Source organism: Saccoglossus kowalevskii, chromosome 10 (genome assembly GCF_978046115.1).
Source record: "Saccoglossus kowalevskii chromosome 10, keSacKowa6.1, whole genome shotgun sequence".
NCBI lineage: Eukaryota > Metazoa > Hemichordata > Enteropneusta > Harrimaniidae > Saccoglossus > Saccoglossus kowalevskii.
Window position 1 is genome coordinate 38,371,036 of NC_140650.1, and position 21,193 is coordinate 38,392,228.

General features: G+C 45.2%; 1 protein-coding gene across 1 annotated transcript in view; it reads left to right on the forward strand.

Moving 5' to 3' along the window:
- The window catches only part of LOC102805317 (AP-5 complex subunit beta-1-like), a 158,826-nt gene that overhangs the window by 80,354 nt on the left and 57,279 nt on the right, over positions 1 to 21,193 (forward strand). Inside the window, exon 15 of the mRNA XM_085504580.1 lies at positions 13,660 to 13,795. Coding sequence (XP_085360706.1) covers positions 13,660 to 13,795 — 136 coding nt within the window. The remainder of the gene's footprint in view (positions 1 to 13,659; positions 13,796 to 21,193) is intronic.

The window sequence follows — 21,193 nt, forward strand, 5'->3', positions numbered from 1 at the left end:
AATTCAAGCGATCTCGTTGAATATCAAAAATAAACTCGATGTTTAGAAAGACAAAAACAACACCATACTAGAGTGCAAAAAAAGTTAGCAGCAAAGAACGAGAAGTGCATGTGGGAAAGCGATGAGTGAACTCGAGGAAAATTATGCTGATGTGAGAACAAGCCATATACCCGCGGAGTACTCGCTAAAACATTGAGAAAATGTGCCATTTCAAAGGGCACCCTTACAAATAATGTCTGCGATTGTGTGAACATGATAACGTGCAAACAAGGAACAGAGCTCGTGGTCCACAAGGAAACTTAGCGATGACGCAGTTAGATGTATACGGCTGTTGAAAACAGAGACTCCTTCGATCTCACATAAGCAGGTTCACGTGGATGTATCATTTTCAACTTTTACCAACAACGCTATAATAACAAAGACATTGTGAAATTCTTTTGTTTTTATGTAGAAAAATACAGTAATACATGAGTTGTCGAACACACTACATAGCTTGTAAATTCTAGCTCCTTTCAGTCACGATTCAAGACAAATAAAAGGCACAAATATAGATAATATAGCAAATTATTTTTTTCTGTAATAATTGTGTGTAATCAGTAATTATGAAAAAAAATTATGGGTACATATGAAATAGATTTCGTTATGAATTATTCTTAATATCAATTTCTAAATTATTTTGTCAAAATCAGTTTTTTTTCCAGGTTTTTTCCCCCAAAACGAAAGAATTTCATAATGTCGGGAACGAGAAGTTTTTTTCTTATTATTATTTATTGGGAACGGAAAGTCTTTATTGTAGTGCTTCGCCTCGGTTGACAATGAGCTCTTCGGGTCGCTAAAACTGTGTGTCCACCTCTGTTGGGGTGAACATTTGTATTATTATCAGTAACTGAATAAATCTTAGAACAGAAATGGTGGCACTCAATTATGGCAATCTTCCAGCTCATCTTTAGAATGATTTTCGGAGGCAAATTTAATCTTGAAGGATTGCAGGAAATTGACCCTTACCGATTCATATTTATGAATTAATCGGGATTCAGATACCATAGTGTTTGTAACAGGAAAAAAAAACGCTTTCGCATGGGATTTTTCATGCAAACATTGTGAATGGTTCCCCGACACTGATTCTTTTTTAACTTTCAATTTTTCTAAAACGCGGCAAACCCTGCTCATGACCGGAGACGACGTCGAGATGCAGGTGCGATTCCTCTTAGCAACGCGTTCTATTTATTCCTAAAGCGTGTGGTCGGTGTTTCGTGATGTACGTATTTATTACATTCTCAAGATGGCTGACACAACCTCCGGGTCATGGGGTTACTAAGGACTAGGGTCATAGGTCAAATGGACTATATAGCAATATAGTCAATATCGTAACATCTCTCTTTACATAGTTTTTTTGAACAATAAAACTAAAATCGATAAACTCTTCGAAACGAGCATAAATCTATAGCACCATAACACTAGTGTAAATACATGTAATGTTCAACAGTTCAATGTTCACTAACAATATTCTCATCAAAAGTCCATGAAATTCGAAATAATGTTCAACGTTCAATTAAATGTTATCAACAGTCCATGAAATGCGAAATAATGTTCAACAATAATTCATACTTAACACAACTGTTCAACGTTCAATTAAATGTTCTTAACAGTCTATCCTTTCAACAGTTAGTTCAAGACAAAGTCTTTATAGCGTGATGGCATTCTAACAGCTCGCGTACTTGAGCATATTGGTGATGTTTGTATCGGTGGATCTGTTGTCATCGGTAACTTCACTGCTGGTGATGGTGTTTTGTTGGGTTGTGGTGTTAGGTCGCGATGCATATTTATAGTTGGAGATTCACATGGTTTTATGCCGGTATCTGTATGATGCTCTATTTCTGGTGATATCACTTCCTTCGTTGGCCTAAGGAATTTCCTGTTTCTTCGATATGTATTTCCATTGATGTCGACGTTGTAAGAGCGGGGTGCAACTTGTCGTGTAACAATTCCGTGACGCCATTTTCCTTCTCTGTCAGTATGTAGTGCTTTCATTCGAATTGGCTGACCTATTTAGATTTACGACGACGTTGCTTGTTGTCATCTGTAACTCCGTCAACTACTTTTGGATGTAGTAGTCTATTTGCAGTAAGTAGTAGCGTGCGAGTGCGACGTGACATGAGACGTTGTACCGAACTACTGTGCGTTCCTTCAGTCGGTGTGTTTCTCCAGTCAAGGATTGCTTTCCAGGGGTCTTCATTGTTTCTTTGTGCTTTCTTTATGATTCTCTTTGCTATATTAACTGCTGCTTCTATCTTACCATTAGATTGACTATGATATGGTGATGAGGTAATTATATTGAATTCCCAGTCATGTGCAAATCTCTTGAACTCGACACAATCAAATTGTGGACCGTTGTCTGACATAACAGAATCGGGAATCCCGTGACAACTGAATTGTATTTTACAACAGTTTATGATCGTTGTTGCTGTTGTGTCAATTACCTGATCCACCTCCCAGTAGTCTGAGTAATAGTCTACCATTATCAGGTAATCTTTACCGCGGCACTTGCATAGATCCATGGCAATTTTGCTCCACGGTCTATCCGGAATTTCGTGGGTCATGAGTGGTTCTTTCTGGTGATTCTGTTGATATTCATTGCAAGTACTGCATTGATTTACAGTGTCCTTTATTTCTTCACTCATGTGTGGCCAGAATAGAACGTCACGTGCTTTACGAAGACATGCTTCAGCTCCTAGGTGACTGGAATGTACGCGTGCTAGCATTTCTGGACGCATTACTTTGGGTATTATGACTCGTGGACCTTTGAATAAGACGCCATTTTGAACACTGAGTTCATCTCGATATTTCCAGTATTCACGAGTGATGATTGGTGTTTCTTCTTTGATATCTGGCCATCCCGCAAGTATTGTCGTCTTAAGTACTTGCAGAGCTTCATCTTGATGTGTATGTTGTTGTATCTGATGTAATCGTTGGTCAGATACATTGAGGTATTCTGCTGCGTTAATGTTCTCTATTTCTGTATTGAAGTTTGTTTCTCGTTTGATGTTGAAGATTGCGTACTGTGGTGTATCGCGTTCTACTTTTCTCTGTGGTAGAGAAGCTCGGGAGAGGAAATCAGCGATGTACATTTCTCTGCCTTTCTTGTAGCGTACATCCAGGTTGTATTTCTGTAGGCGGAGTAACATTCGTTGTAGTCGTTTTGGAGCAGAGAGAAGCGGTTTCTTGAATATGATTTCAAGTGGTTTATGATCAGAGTCGACGCTGGTAATGTTACGTCCAAGTATATACTGATCGAATCTTTCACAGGCCAATACGATTGTGAGACACTCTTTTTCAATTTGAGCATATCGTTGCTCAGTTGGAGATAACGATCGAGAGGCGAATGCGACTGGTTGTCCGTTCTGTAAGAGTACTGCACCCAGTTCGACTTCACTTGCGTCACATTGAATGGTTGCTTCTTCCTTCACATCATAATATCTCAGTACTGGATGGTTTGTTGCTAATTTCTGTACGTCTTCTATGGCTTTATCATGGTGGGGTTGCCATGCCCAAATAGCATCGGTATCTGTTAGTCACCGAAGGGGTTCACACGTGTCTGATAAATGTGGCAAGAATTTCGCTAGGTAATTTACAAATCCAATAAATCGCTGTACACCTTGTACATCCTTGGGTTTGGGCATTTCTATGATTGCACGTATCTTTTCTGGATCAGGACGCAAACCCTCTGTTGTCAGTAAATGGCCCATATATCGCACTGATTTGAGACGTAGCTTCAATTTGTTCTTATTGAGTTTGAGGTTTACTTCTCTGGCACGGTTCAGCAACCCAATGAGATTTCGATCGTGATCTATGGCTGCTTCTTCTTCTGTGTCACCACAGCCATATACCAGGATATCGTCTACGATTACCTCAACGCCGGGTAGTGATTCAAGAACTTCATGTTGTCTTCTCTGAAACTCTTCTGGAGCGCTATTTATACCAAATGGCATGCAGAGCCAGCGATATCGCCCAAAGGGAGTCCAAAATGTAGTCAGATAACTGCTTTCTTGGTCTAGCTTCACTTGCCAGAACCCATCTTTTGCATCTAAGACTGAAAATGTTTGGGCATTCGTTAGTCGTGGTAGAATCTCGTCGATAGTTGGCATTGGATAATGTGCACGTTTCAAGGCTTTGTTTAGATCTTTGGGGTCTAGGCAGACCCGTAGTTTTCCTGGTTTCTTGACTGCGACCATGCTGCTGATCCAGTCAGTCAGTGTGGTAACTTTTGTGATTACCTGTTGTTTCTCTAATGATTCTAATTTAGTTTTCAGTTCTGCTCTCATATGAACTGGTACCTTTCTTGGCTGGTGTCGCACTGGTTTCACAGTTTTATCGATTTCCAGATGATATAATCCAGGTAGACATCCAAGACCCTCAAAAAGATCACTGTATTGTATCAGTATTTGTTGTTGAGTGAGTGGAGCTTGCTGAATGTTGGCTATGTAGTCCGGCTTGTCACGTGTGGTGGTTGGCTGCTCTGGTTCTACAGTTACCATTTTGATGTGTTGATTTACGTTCACCGTTAGTAACTTCAGTAATTCACAGGTCTCAGTCGACAATAGTGGCTTCTGCATTGTATCTGTGACTTGGAATTTCAAATTGTATGTGTTACCTAAGTAATGGCATTTCAGGTTACACTGTCCAAGTGGATATATCGTTGGCCCACCATACAACTTCAATATGGCCTTGCTTGTCTGTAATTTTGGATCTCCATCTTGTTTAATTTTACAGTAGTCACTGAAACTTATCATGTTGCATGTGGCCCCACAATCAAGCTGACACTTCAGGGTGTAGTTGTCTTCATGATTGTCACTTAGATTGAGTGACACAAACCACTGCTTTCCTGTTGTTTTCACTGCTCCTATATAATGCTCTATATGTAGTACAGATTCATCAGATGTGTCGTCATCTTCTATCTCTTCATCTACCATGTGTATTCTACGCTGATCATGTTGTCTTTGCTTGCAGACTTTTGCGAAATGGTTCTTCTTACTGCACAGTTTACATGTTTGGCCATATGCAGGGCATTTTTCTTTGTTGAATATGTGTTTGCCACCACAGTAACGACATCTTCTTGGTCCTTGTTGTTCAGACTGATATTTGTCACGCTTTTGAGTATCTTGTTTACCCTTGTAACTTCTGTTTCTGTGCATAATGAACAACTTGTTCTTCCGGGTTGGTGCCACTAATTTTCTTCAGCTGCATTTGTGTTATTTCACTGCTTCTACACATCTCTATGGCTCGATTTAGGTCTAGTTTTGGCTCTCTTAACATTCTGGCTCTTGCACTATTATCTTTGGTTCCCAACACTATTCTATCCCTGATCAGTTCATCCTTGATGGCATCAAATTTACATGTATTAGCTAGCTGGCGTAGCCTGGTTACATATTGATCTATGGCTTCACTGCCGTCTTGGTCACACGTGTTGAACACGTATCTCTCATAAATCACATTGCGAGTGGGTTCAAAGTGTTTTTCTAATGCATCTAATATTTCTTTGACCTCTTTTCTCTGAGCATCTGTCATGTCGAGATGTTTATACACATGTAAACAATCCTTTCCTAACACTGAACGTAGCGTGGCCACAGTCACTTGGGGGCTGAAAATCAATAAATACTAATTTTCAAAAAAAATCATCCGCTATACGTATATAAATAAACAAGTTGTGAAACACGGCACCTAGTAAATCGACACCCTGTCGGTTTCAAATGTCGATTTCTTACCTTAAGATGCAAAACAAAAATTTTAGAGGGGATCAGGTGTTACGTTAATAACCATTGTTCATAATCGGTAACTTGGTTTTATTCAAAACTGCACAAATCCCGCGTTTTCTGATGATATCCGACGATTTCATGAACGAAAATGGCCAGCAGCCAGAATCAAGGGGGATTCGCACAGAGTTCTGGGTAAATCAAGGAAATACTCGCTGTTACGGCACGCCTAATTGGCTGAAAATGAGTATGCGCACTTGATTTACCCAGAACTCTGTGCGAATCCCCCTTGATTCTGGCTGCTGGCCATTTTCGTTCATGAAATCGTCGGATATCATCAGAAAACGCGGGATTTGTGCAGTTTTGAATAAAACCAAGTTAGCGATTATGAACAATGGTTATTAACGTAACACCTGATCCCCTCTAAAATTTTTGTTTCGCATTTTAAGGTAAGAAATCGATATTTGAAACCGACAGGGTGTCGATTTACTAAGTGCCGTGTTTCACAACTTGTTTATTTATATACGTATAGCGGATGATTTTTTTTTGAAAATTAGTATTTATTGATTTTCAGCCCCCAAGTGACTGTGGCGTGGCTACCCTAATGACATCATCTTTCTTATTTAATTCTGTGGCTATTTCATAGTCTTCCCACTGTGAACGGAAGAATGACCAGTTTTGAACAAGATTGCCTTTCATTTCCATGACCGCTGGAACTGGAAAGTTATTAGAAGCCATATTTTTTTTTTTTTTTTTCTAATTGAATGCACTTGTACGTGGATTACGGTAGTGCTGGCAACGGCGGTAATAATACGGATATTCCGTCTGCGAACAAATGTGTTCTTTTCCCGTTAAGGCTCACTTACTGAACGATCCTTGCATGTGAGGCACTTCAATACTCTCATCGAGTCTTCACGCTTCTAGTTCAGTCTTTTTTCTGTGAAATTTAGTGGCTTATCACACCAAATTATCCCACTTCTGACACCATGTTTCGTGATGTACGTATTTATTGCATTCTCAAGATGGCTGACACAACCTCCGGGTCATGGGGTTACTAAGGACTAGGGTCATAGGTCAAATGGACTATATAGCAATATAGTCAATATCGTAACAGTCGGCGCCTTTGATTGCGTTTATTTTGTTCTTTTATTCATGTAATCTATCACTGGCAGCATTTGTTTTGTCACGTCTCACAACTTAATGTCCAAGCTGACTTTGTTTTGGCTGTAAGTGAACTACGTACAGCTCATGAAAGTATTTCGCCCAGAGTTCGCAAAAAACGGAATACCCTGCAAAATTTGAATCCTTTATTTTATAACGAGACATTGGGTGCAAAAATAAAAACCATAATTGTAATTCAATAGGTTTATGTAACGTGTTAGTCCGCTTGCCAGCCGCCAAGTTAAAAAACGCGATCTCCAGTGATGTCGGCTTCGACAACTTCGGACAAGTAAGATGGGTGCTGGCCGACATTACATTTGCAAGTATTGTATTTGTTTGACAAATTGTACACTACGGTCATTCTATAACAATCGATCAGTCGTTTTTTTCACAGTCTTACTATTCCTGCAGATATTCTTCAATTGTTATAGGTGCCACGGATTTTAACATAACTACAACTTGACCCGTGTTAAACCCAAACCATGCGTGCATGACAACCGTCACCCTACACACGGTTACTCAACGAATACCGTACTCTACAGTAGACACTTTTCGCTCTCCACCAAAAATAGAATGGTTTTATTTCATATTAGTTGTGTCTGTGTCAGTGTCGTATTTGATTTCACATGTTTGGTTCAATCTTGTTTATGGTGGACATTATTACTACGCATATGTATTATTACCAATTTTATAAGGCCGTGTGATCCACCGTATTTTTTTCAACGGTCGTTCTATAAATTTCTGATTGTATTTATTCTTATTTTAACATCATAAAAACAAAAATGATACACTTGTACATGAAACAGTAGGTAATGAACTGTAAATGCGGGCGGTTGCGCTGTCAGGCGAGCGAGCGATTGCGCGAGCGAATACTTCCGGATTTGCGCCGCCGAAAAAAAAGCGGAAATTGCGCGGTCGAATTGAACAAAGCGAGCGAAAAAAAAGCGATCGGAAGCGGGCGGGAGGTTGGGCGAAATGAGTACTGTATATGTGTATGTTGTTGATACAGCATGGCCAGAATCTATTTGTGTATGTTGTTGATACAGCATAGCGAGAATCTATTTGTGTATGTTGTTGATATAGCATGGCCAGAATCTATTTGTGTATGTTGTTGGTATAGCATGGCCAGAACCTATATGTGTATGTTGTTTATACAGCATGGCCAGAATCTATTTGTGTATGTTGTTGATATAGCATGGCCAGAATCTATTTGTGTATGTTGTTGATATAGCATGGCCATAATCTAATTGTGTATGTTGTTTACTACATCACCTACCAGAAAGTCTGTGGAAATAATAAATTTCATTTATTACTTGTAGGCTTAACTACAGATTACAGCCCCAATCGGAAACTATTAGGGAATATACCTCGTTCACAAAGAACACCTTAGGGTAGTATTCTCTATAGGAAAAAAGGCCTCTCCTAAGGGGTCACCCTCAGGGTGCTTACGCTCGCGAGGCCCAATCCGATTATTCTTTTTTGTTTCCACGACCAACGAGTACAGATATTTTTCAGCTCTGTTGCGACGCATGGACAAAAGTGCAGGTTACAGTTTTATGACTGAGAATCTAGGAATCTAGTAATGGTGATCGACGTAATTACGGTAAAGGCTTTCCATTATTAGGGTCCCTTTTTTTTACCTGTGTTAGTTGAATCGTCAGCTCAGTTTTTTATTCACCCGGGTTCCGAATGTTTTGGCACAGTGAATTTGCTCGTTTTCATGTTTTTTTCCGGACTGCAATATGCCTAAGTCGTAAAAAAAGGAGAAGTATGTCTCTACGCAACAGTCGACATGCTCATCCTGCCTTTTACAATGCCTGTTTGGGTCCCGCCTATTGCCTTTCACGCTTGGTTGCATCGAGGACTCGGGGCATTGCCTCTGCGATCGATGGGATCGTAAAACGTAGTTGCATTGAGGGAGGTGAAAAGCCGAAAGGCAAGTGATTAAAAGCAGGTAGTCGCGATAAAAGGGGAAATCCCTAGCCGCAAGCTGGCTATGTAATGTCTGTTTCAATGAGTGAAAAATCTCTCCCTCCACTTGGTAATCGCTGAGATTGTTGGAGAATTGGCACGATCTGACTCCCTGCTCGAGATGGCGGGGTCGACAATTGAGTCAAGACCGCCGGAACAGTTTACCGTTGAGGTAACGGAAAGGACGGTCAATAGTGCAGGAACACCGATGGTGGATCTAAATTCTCCCAACGTGAAGTGGGCTTCCCCATCGGATATTACCGAGGCTAATGAACATTGGTCAACTGCTTTTGCGGGGAGATCAGAGTTCCCAGTCGCCACGGCGACTGACGTTGATAAACGCCGTGTTTCCTCTGGGGCGCCGACATCGGCACTAAGTCCCGCGGTGGAATCAGCATGTCTCTTAGAGACCAAACCGTTTCAATCCACAGCCTGAGTGCATTGCGCAATCACAGGGACAGGCCCAGTTGCCTCCCTGTACCGGTACTAGTCAAGGTGGAAAACTACTTTCCCAGGGTGAAGAGATGGCTTGGACAGTCTGGATGTGTAGTCTGGCTTCAAAAGTCAACTCCCTTCTGCAGTCTCAGGGTAGGACTCTGGGGGGGGGATAAGTCAGGTGGAGGGGCGGCGGGCTGAGATATTGCCTGTACCTCCACCACCAGGGCTAGGTTCAGGTGTGTCCCTTTCTTCCAGTGATCTCTCCTTTAGAGGGTCAGTGGGGGGACAATTCACATCAGTGGGAAGGGGAGCGCCCACCTCTTTTATAGAAGGGGGCTCTCTCTCCGGAACAGATCGCCTTACGCGTCCTCGGCCGTATTCCCCACCCCCCCTCAGGTTCGGGCTAACCAGGCATTGTTTCCTGCGTCTTCCCAAGCCAAGCAGAGTGTCCTCTCTTATGACTCTGCAAAGAGGGGTGGGTCTCCTGTGTTGGTACCCCTGAACAGGCTGGTACGCAACCGTCTTATGGGGGACAGCGACCACTTCCCCGACAGGAGCTTTGTCGTTTCTTGTCTCCACTTTGGCGGGGCAATCACAGGATACCCAACCAACCGGAGCCCAGCTGTCCCTTATTAATATGCAGTTAAGGTCACAGCTTGTGAACCGTGCAGTGACGACCGCGAGACTCTTATTTCGTACGGGGCCTGTTTTCATCGGCGCTCTCCCCTCCCACTGCCGACGCCCGCCGGCCAACTCCCCTGGGCACCTCGTGTGACCCAGGCTATGGAGGGGGCTCAGAGGGCGATGGACGGGGGCGATTGGTACCCGTCGGGGGAAAAGAACAAACAACTTGAACCTGGTTTCATAACGGTCATGACCAATTCCTTCTGTTGAATCAATCGATACCCCATTGGGGCTTCGCAAACCGTTGATGGTTTCCCTGAGTGGGACACTCATGCAGTACCACAGCCTTCTCCACGGGTTTCCCAGCCCGATCCCGGTACCCATACTTTTGTTAAGGCGGGTAGAGCGGATAGGGAAAGCCACGTTGCATGGTCATTTGACCGGCACCAGAGCCTACTAGTGCATAGGGCTTTACGGGCGGAACTTAGACCCATTAATTTTTTAGAATAGGCTTCTCTAGCGTTAGAGCGCCAGCTCACCTTGCTAAGTTCCAACCGTCTGGATGCTCAGCAACGAACCTCGATCCTTGGGCAGATGGGCCAATTCCTAGCGGCGCAGAGAGTCGCTATGTGCGATATACTGCAAGTCCATACTGCCCTCTTGGCAGGAGCAGTTTTGACTGAGCGCGAGGCAGTTCTGGATCTGTGCGCCTATCCTACTCCAGCGGGAGATGAGTTTGATCCCCTGCGGAGAAGGCCTTGGGGGCGTGACTGGCTATTTGGTGGCCGGTTAGTGGATGCGGTGAACGGTTTGCCGGTTGCGGAAGATCAGCGTATCCTATTGAAGCAATCGTCTCTGTTGGCTAGTGTAGCTAGTCCTTCTGGTCAATAGGTCAGAACAAAACTGCAAGGCAGCCTAGGTAGTAAGTTCGCCGCTCGGAGCCTCAACCGACGAGGATCTAAGCGCTCATGATCTCCTTCTAAGGGGCAGAAGAAGACCAAGAAACGTGGCTTTGGTGGTGGGCGTTCTGACACTTCTAGGGACCGGGGGGCCACGAAGTCTCTTTGAAGATTTCGCCGGCTGCCTGGACATGGATGGTGGTACGACTCAGGGTCTCCCTCCCCGGGGTCCCCGGGCTTAGTCTCCCCCTCTTTGTCTCCCGATACTGGAGGCTGGAGTTCGGGAAGCACTAGCTTCAAACACCCGTCCGCTCCTTCCCGTGGGATCCCGCCTCATGCAGCACATACCAGTGTGGCACAGGAGAGTTTCCGATCCCAGGATGCTCAAAGTAGTGTTGTGTGGGTATTAGATTCCTCTTCAGTCTCCTCCTCTGATTCCTCACCCTCCCTCAGGTCTTTTGCCGAGTGGTCAAGGCGGAGACGATCCGACAGGAAGTAGCAAGCCTTCTGGAGAAAAGGGCGATTCGCCTAGTGGGGAACCCAATTTATTGCCAGGGTCTTTCCCACATCTTCCTCGTTCCTAAGAGTTTGGGGGGTGGCGTCCAGTCATAGACCTCAACCGGCTGAACGGGTTTGTGGAACTCAAGCGCTTCCGAATGGAAACACCAGCTTCGATACTTCTATCAGTGCACTCGGGCGATTGGCTGGCGTCACTGGATTTGAGCGACGCTTACTTCTACATTCCCATTCACCACTCATGCAGCCAGTATCTCAGATTCCCATTAGAGGGCAAAGTTTACGAGTTACCATCCTCCACTTCGGTCTGTGCACAGCACCATACGTCTTCACCAGAGTGCTAAGACAGGTGACACAGCTGCTACACCGGTCGTCGGCCTATCTGAACCCATATCTCGACGACTGGTTATTACACAACTGAGACAGGCAGGTTTAGTGGAGCATGTGCAGTTGAAAATGATGCTCCTTCACGAGTTGGGCTTTTTAATAAATATTGCCAAGTCCAACCCAATACCGTCCCACAGTCTGGTTTTCCTGGGTATGCAGTTCGACACTGAGCAAGGGCTTGTTTGCCCCGCTCAGGAGCGATGCAACTCTCTTGTAGAGTTTGGCAGCCAACTCCGGTCAACGAGAACGGTGTCAATGCGCGAACTGATGCGGTCTATTGGCAAATGACTTCAGTTCGTCGTTTCGTTCCGTTAGCAGCTCTCCGGTCTCATCTTACTCTCTTACTCTCATCTCATCTGCTTACTGGACTACAGGATCCACATGCGGGACCTGACGTTCAGGGTTCAATCATCGGACCAAGCATATTCGTGCAAGCGTATAATTTAACTGCTTCTTCATTCGTTTGTTTGGAACGCCACCAGGTGAAGGCACACAAGGTGCGTATGGTAGCTAACTCATTGGCTTTGATGTCTGGGGCCTCGCTCAAACAGGTGCTTCAAGCAGGGTTCTGGAGATCTCAGCATGTCTTCATTAACTAATAACCTGAGAGACCTCCAAGAGCTGCAGGAGGGGTTCCAGTGGGTCCAGTGGTGACGGGTCTGACAGTGTTCGTTGACCCAGCCTGCACCACCACGATAGTGTCTTCAGTCGAAACTAGCCTCCTTTGCTTGACGCTGCTGTTTTTGTTCCGCGCTATCGTACCCCAGCAATACACTGTTTTGATGCATTAAAATTGCTGGGGCCTTATTTTATTGTTCAGTCAACAGGCTTTAGTAAGCCTCCTCATATTGGGGGGCTCCCGGTCCCTGAAAAGTCGCCTAAGTGGTTTTATCCTAGGACAAGACTCCTTGTTAGTGAGTAGTTTTAGATTTCTCTCAATTTTTTTACTTTGCTTTTTTGTGTTGAAAAATATACATTTCAGCCATCGGAGCTTCTTCACCTTCGGTGAGCATGCTACAATGCCTAACGAGTAATAAATGGAATTTATTATTTCCACAGACATTCTGGTAGGTGATCTAGTAAACTATTAGGGTTGTACAAACCCGTTTTACCTAATCATATACCTACCAGATAGTTCGTGGAAACCTGCCCACCTCCCCACAAGCTTCCGGCGGCCTGTTTGTGCAGCGGAAATGTTTGTGAGAATGATCGGATCAGGCCTCACGAGCATGAGCACCCTAAACAAAAGGGATTGTACAACCCTAATATTTTCTCTGTACACACTTGCTCTTATGTTAAATGATACAGTGTACCATCTAAATTCCACAATCTCCTGTTTGGTGGATATACATGTATGATTAGAGAATAAATCATTGTTCCACATGACATGATGTAAACCAAGCTAATTATTTTATTTTTTTAAATCATTTGAAAACATTGCACTAATATCTCAAGATTTATATTCACCTTTACGGACTGCATCAATGAATATGGCTGAGACTGAAGAGGAGACTCATCAAGGATAAATTGTGTGTGGACAACCTAAAAAGTGGAATCTGACACTTTTTTTTTATTGCACCCTATTTACAATAATACATGTATACAGCTAAACATTTTTTTTAGATTGTTCCTCAATTGTACTAATTGAATGCAATTTTTTTATATAACTGAATATATTTGTAGACAGTCTGAATAATTTTATCATTTAAAGTTTTAGATACACTGCTATTTCAATGTTTATCTTTTCTGTAGAACTCTGTAGAATTTAGAATTTTTATAGAATTTTGTATAATTTTGTAGAATTTCTATACACTTCTAAAGAATAATCAATACAAATTCTATAGAAATTCTATAGAATTTTTTAGTAAGGGATGTGGCCTAGCTCTAATGTGTTAATTATAATTTTCTTGCAGATTACATTGGTATTTTTACAGCAGCTGCTAACTTGTAGTGATTTGTGCACCGAAGGTAGTTGGTCTCTCGGTAACTCTATACTAGGGGTCTGTAGAAATGTCTTGAGATTCCATAATACAGATAATGTATTTCAAGGTATGAATTTACTTATGGATATAGTTTGAAGGTGAAGTTTTAATAGAAACTGTAAAATTCTGTTAACTGTTGCTTAAATGTATATTACAGGTCGTGTGAAGTACACCAGGTGACTTGGCATATCATATGACCTTGGCACATTGGATGACCTTAGCAAATCAGATGCCCTTGGCACATCAGATGTCCCTGGCTCATCGGATGACCCTGGCTCATCGGATGACCCTGGCACATCGGATGACCCTGGCACATCGGATGACCCTGGCACATCGGATGACCTTGGCACATCGGATGACCTTGTCACATCGGATGACCTTGACACACCGGATGCCCTTGACACACCGGGTGCCCTTGACACACCGGATGCCCTTGGCACACTGGATGACCTTGGCTCACCGGATGACCTTGGCTCACCGGATGACCTTGGCACATTTGGGTGGCCTTAGCACATTTGGATGGCCTTGGCACATTTGGATGGCCTTGGCACATTTGGATGGCCTTGGCACATTTGGATGGCCTTGACACATTTGGATGGCCTTGACACATTTGGATGGCCTTGGAGCACCGGATGTCCTTGGCTCTTTGGGTGTCTTTGGCTCTTCGGGTGTCTTTGGCTCTTCAGGTGTCTTTGGCTCTTCGGGTGTCTTTGGCTCTTCGGGTGTCTTTGGCTCTTCGGGTGTCTTTGGCTCTTTGGGTGTCTTTGGCTCTTTGGGTGTCTTTGGCTCTTTTGGTGTCTTTGGCTCTTCGGGTGTATTGGCTCTTCGGATGACCTTGGCACATCAGATGACCTTTGGCTCATCTGATGGCCTTGGCTCATGAGATGGCCTTGGCACATAAAGTGACTTGGTACAACAAATGACTTGGTACATTGGATGACCAAGCACATCAAATGACATAGCTGGAACATCAAGTGACTTGGTACATTGGATGACCTAGTTGGCACATCAGGTGACTTGGTACATCAAATGACCTAGCTGGCACATCAAGTGACTTGGTACATTGTATAACCTGGCACATCAGGTGACTTCGTACATTGGATGACCTAGTTGGCACATCAAGTGACTTGGTACATTGGATGACCTAGTTGGCACATCAGGTGACTTGGTACATCAAATGACCTAGCTGACACATCAGGTGACTTGGTACATTGGATGACCTAGCTGACACATCAAGTGACTTGGTACATTGGATGACCTAGTTGGCACATCAGGTGACTTGGTACATTGGATGACCTAGCTGACACGTAAGGTGATTTGGTACATCAAATGGCTTGGCACATCAGGTGACTTGGCACATCAGGTGACTTGGTACATTGGATGACCTGGCACATCAGATGACTTGGTACTCCGAATGACCTTGCACATCAGGTTACTTCGTACATTGGATAACCTGGCACATCAGGTGACTTCATACATTGGATGACCTAGCTGGCACATCAAGTGACTTGCTACATTGGATGACCTAGTTGGCACATCAGGTGACTTGGTACATCAAATGACCTAGCTGACACATCAGGTGACTTGGTACATTGGATGACCTTAGCAAATCAGATGCCGTTGGCACATCAGATGTCCCTGGCACATCGGTTGACCCTGGCACATCGGTTGACTCTGGCACATCGGATGACCCTGGTACATCGGATGACCCTGGCACATCTGATGACCCTGGCACATCTGATGACCTGGGCACATCGGATATCCTTGGCACATCGGATGACCTTGGCACATCAGATGACCTTGGCACATCAGATGACCTTGTCACATCAGATGACCTTGGCACACCGGATGACCTTGGCACACCGGATGACCTTGGCACACCGGATGACCTTGGCACATCGGATGGCCTTGCACATTGGATGGCCTTGGAACACCGGATGACCTTGCACATTGTATGGCCTTGGAACACCGGATGTCTTTGGCTCTTCGGGTGTCTTTGGCTCTTCGGGTGTCTTTGGCTCTTCGGGTGTCTTTGGCTCTTCGGGTGTCTTTGGCTCTTCGGGTGTCTTTGGCTCTTCGCGTGTGTCTTTGGCTCTTCGGGTGTCTTTGGCTCTTTGGGTGTCCTTGGCTCATCGGATGACCTTGGCACATCAGATGACCTTTGGCTCATCTGATGGCCTTGGCAAATAAAGTGACTTGGTACAACAAATGACTTGGTACATTGGATGACCAAGCACATCAAATGACATAGCTGGAACATCAAGTGACTTGGTACATTGGATGACCTAGTTGGCACATCAGGTGACTTGGTACATTGGATGACCTAGCTGACACATCAAGTGACTTGGTACATTGGATGACCTAGTTGGCACATCAGGTGACTTGGTACAACAAATGACCTAGCTGACACATCAGGTGACTTGGTACAGTGGATGACCTAGCTGACACATAAGGTGATTTGGTACATCAAATGGCTTGGCACATCAGGTGACTTGGTACTCCAAATGACTTGGCACATCAGGTGACTTGGTACATTGGATGACCTGGCACATCAGGTGACTTGGTACTCCGAATGACCTTGCACATCAGGTTACTTGGTACATTGGATAACCTGGCACATCAGGTGACATAGTACATTGGATGACCTAGCTGGCACATCAAGTGACTTGGTACATTGGATGACCTAGTTGGCACATCAGGTGACTTGGTACATCAAATGACCTAGCTGACACATCAGGTGACTTGGTACATTGGATGACCTTAGCAAATCAGATGCCGTTGGCACATCAGATGTCCCTGGCACATCGGTTGACCCTGGCACATCGGATGACCCTGGCACATCAGATGACCCTGGCACATTGGATGACCCTGGCACATCTGGTGACCCTGGCACATTGGATGACCCTGGCACATCTGGTGACCTTGGCACATCTGATGATCTTGGTACATCGGATGACCTTGGCACATCAGATGACCTTGGCACGTCGGATGACCTTGGCACGTCGGATGACCTAGCTGACACATAAGGTGATTTGGTACATCAAATGGCTTGGCACACCGGATGCCCTTGGCACACCGGATGACCTTGGCACACCGGATGACCTTGGCACACCGGATGACCTTTGCACATCGGATGACCTTGTACATTGGATGGCCTGGGAGCACCGGATGTCCTAGACTCTTTGGGTGTCTTTGGCTCTTTGGGTGTCTTTGGCTCTTTGGGTGTCTTTGGCTCTTCGGGTGTCTTTGGCTCTTCGGGTGTCTTTGGCTCTTCGGGTGTCTTTGGCTCTTCGGGTGTCTTTGGCTCTTCGGGTGTCTTTGGCTCTTTGGGTGTCTTTGGCTCTTTGGGTGTCTTTGGCTCTTTGGGTGTCTTTGGCTCTTCGGGTGTCTTTGGCTCTTCGGATGACCTTGGCACATCAGATGACCTTTGGCTCATCTGATGGCCTTGGCTCATGAGATGGCCTTGGCACATAAAGTGACTTGGTACAACAAATGACTTGGTACATTGGATGACCAAGCACATCAAATGACATAGCTGGAACATCAAGTGACTTGGTACATTGGATGACCTAGTTGGCACATCAGGTGACTTGGTACATCAAATGACCTAGCTGGCACATCAAGTGACTTGGTACATTGTATAACCTGGCACATCAGGTGACTTCGTACATTGGATGACCTAGTTGGCACATCAAGTGACTTGGTACATTGGATGACCTAGTTGGCACATCAGGTGACTTGGTACATCAAATGACCTAGCTGACACATCAGGTGACTTGGTACATTGGATGACCTAGCTGACACATCAAGTGACTTGGTACATTGGATGACCTAGTTGGCACATCAGGTGACTTGGTACATTGGATGACCTAGCTGACACGTAAGGTGATTTGGTACATCAAATGGCTTGGCACATCAGGTGACTTGGCACATCAGGTGACTTGGTACATTGGATGACCTGGCACATCAGGTGACTTGGTACTCCGAATGACCTTGCACATCAGGTTACTTCGTACATTGGATAACCTGGCACATCAGGTGACTTCATACATTGGATGACCTAGCTGGCACATCAAGTGACTTGCTACATTGGATGACCTAGTTGGCACATCAGGTGACTTGGTACATCAAATGACCTAGCTGACACATCAGGTGACTTGGTACATTGGATGACCTTAGCAAATCAGATGCCGTTGGCACATCAGATGTCCCTGGCACATCGGTTGACCCTGGCACATCAGTTGACTCTGGCACATCGGATGACCCTGGTACATCGGATGACCCTGGCACATCTGATGACCCTGGCACATCTGATGACCTGGGCACATCGGATATCCTTGGCACATCGGATGACCTTGGCACATCAGATGACCTTGGCACATCAGATGACCTTGGCACACCGGATGACCTTGGCACACCGGATGACCTTGGCACACCGGATGACCTTGGCACATCGGATGGCCTTGCACATTGGATGGCCTTGGAACACCGGATGACCTTGCACATTGTATGGCCTTGGAACACCGGATGTCTTTGGCTCTTCGGGTGTCTTTGGCTCTTCGGGTGTCTTTGGCTCTTCGGGTGTCTTTGGCTCTTCGGGTGTCTTTGGCTCTTCGGGTGTCTTTGGCTCTTCGCGTGTGTCTTTGGCTCTTCGGGTGTCTTTGGCTCTTTGGGTGTCCTTGGCTCATCGGATGACCTTGGCACATCAGATGACCTTTGGCTCATCTGATGGCCTTGGCAAATAAAGTGACTTGGTACAACAAATGACTTGGTACATTGGATGACCAAGCACATCAAATGACATAGCTGGAACATCAAGTGACTTGGTACATTGGATGACCTAGTTGGCACATCAGGTGACTTGGTACATTGGATGACCTAGCTGACACATCAAGTGACTTGGTACATTGGATGACCTAGTTGGCACATCAGGTGACTTGGTACAACAAATGACCTAGCTGACACATCAGGTGACTTGGTACATTGGATGACCTAGCTGACACATAAGGTGATTTGGTACATCAAATGGCTTGGCACATCAGGTGACTTGGTACTCCAAATGACTTGGCACATCAGGTGACTTGGTACATTGGATGACCTGGCACATCAGGTGACTTGGTACTCCGAATGACCTTGCACATCAGGTTACTTGGTACATTGGATAACCTGGCACATCAGGTGACATAGTACATTGGATGACCTAGCTGGCACATCAAGTGACTTGGTACATTGGATGACCTAGTTGGCACATCAGGTGACTTGGTACATCAAATGACCTAGCTGACACATCAGGTGACTTGGTACATTGGATGACCTTAGCAAATCAGATGCCGTTGGCACATCAGATGTCCCTGGCACATCGGTTGACCCTGGCACATCGGATGACCCTGGCACATCAGATGACCCTGGCACATTGGATGACCCTGGCACATCTGGTGACCCTGGCACATTGGATGACCCTGGCACATCTGGTGACCTTGGCACATCTGATGATCTTGGTACATCAGATGACCTTGGCACATCAGATGACCTTGGCACGTCAGATGACCTTGGCACGTCGGATGACCTAGCTGACACATAAGGTGATTTGGTGCATCAAATGGCTTGGCACACCGGATGCCCTTGGCACACCGGATGACCTTGGCACACCGGATGACCTTGGCACACCGGATGACCTTTGCACATCGGATGACCTTGTACATTGGATGGCCTGGGAGCACCGGATGTCCTAGACTCTTTGGGTGTCTTTGGCTCTTTGGGTGTCTTTGGCTCTTTGGGTGTCTTTGGCTCTTTGGGTGTCTTTGGCTCTTTGGGTGTCTTTGGCTCTTTGGGTGTCTTTGGCTCTTTGGGTGTCTTTGGCTCTTTGGGTGTCTTTGGCTCTTTGGATGTCTTTGGCTCTTTGGATGTCTTTGGCTCTTTGGATGTCTTTGGTCTTCGGGTGTCCTTGGCTCATCGGATGACCTTGGCACATCAGATGACCTTTGTCTCATCTGATGGCCTTGGCTCATGAGATGGCCTTGGCACATAAAGTGACTTGGTACAACAAATGACTTGGTACATTGGATGACCAAGCACATCAAATGACATAGCTGGAACATCAGGTGACTTGGTACATTGGATGACCTAGTTGGCACATCAGGTGACTTGGTACATCAAATGACCTAGCTGGCACATCAAGTGGCTTGGTACATTGGATAACGTGGCACATCAGGTGACTTGGTACATTGGATGACCTAGTTGGTACATCAAATGACCTAGCTGACACATCAGGTGACTTGGTACATTGGATGACCTAGCTGACACATCAAGTGACTTGGTACATTGGATGACCTAGTTGGCACATCAGGTGACTTGGTACATCAAATGACCTAGCTGACACATCAGGTGACCTGGTACATTGGATGACCTAGCTGACACATCAGGTGACTTGGTACATTGGATGACCTAGCTGACACATAAGGTGATTTGGTACATCAAATGGCTTGGCACATCAGGTGACTTGGTACATTGGATGACCTGGCACATCAGGTGACTTGGTACATTGGATAACCTGGCACATCAGGTGACTTGGTACATTGGATGACCTAGCTGGCACATCAAGTGACTTGGTACATTGGATGACCTAGCTGACACATCAGGTGACTTGGTACATTGGATGACCTAGCTGACACATAAGGTGATTTGGTACATCAAATGGCTTGGCACATCAGGTGACTTGGTACTACAAATGACTTGGCACATCAGGTGACTTGGTACATTGGATGACCTGGCACATCAGGTGACTTGGTACTCCGAATGACCTTGCACATCAGGTTACTTGGTACATTGGATGAGCTGGCACATCAGGTGACCTGGTACATCAAATGACGTAGCTGGCACAAAAGGTGACTTAGTACATTGGATGACCTGGCACATCAGATGACTTGGTACATAAAACGACGTACCTGGCACATCATGTAACTTGGCATATTGGATGACCAGGCACATCAGGTGACTTGGTATGTCAGGTGTCTGTTATCTATCATTTGAGTATTTGCTAGGGTGATGTAGGCAAGCTTTGATGCAACATTGTAAAAAAAATGACCAGGTGACTTGGTACATATAACCTGGCACATCAAATGACCTGGCACATCAAATGACCTGGCACATCAGGTGACTTGGCACGTCAGGTGACTTGGCACGTCAGGTGACTTGGCACATCAGGTGACTTGGCACGTCAGGTGACTTGGTACATTAGATGACCTGGCACATCAGGTGACTTGGTACATTAGATGACCTTGGCACATTGGATGACCTTGGCACATCAGATGACCTTGGCACATCAGATGACCTTGGCACATCGGATGACCTTGCACATTGGAAGGCCTTGGAACACCGCGCATGTCTTTGGCTCTTTGGGTGTCTTTGGCTCTTCTGGTGTCTTTGGCTCTTCGTGTGTCTTTGGCTCTTCGGGTGTCTTTTGCTC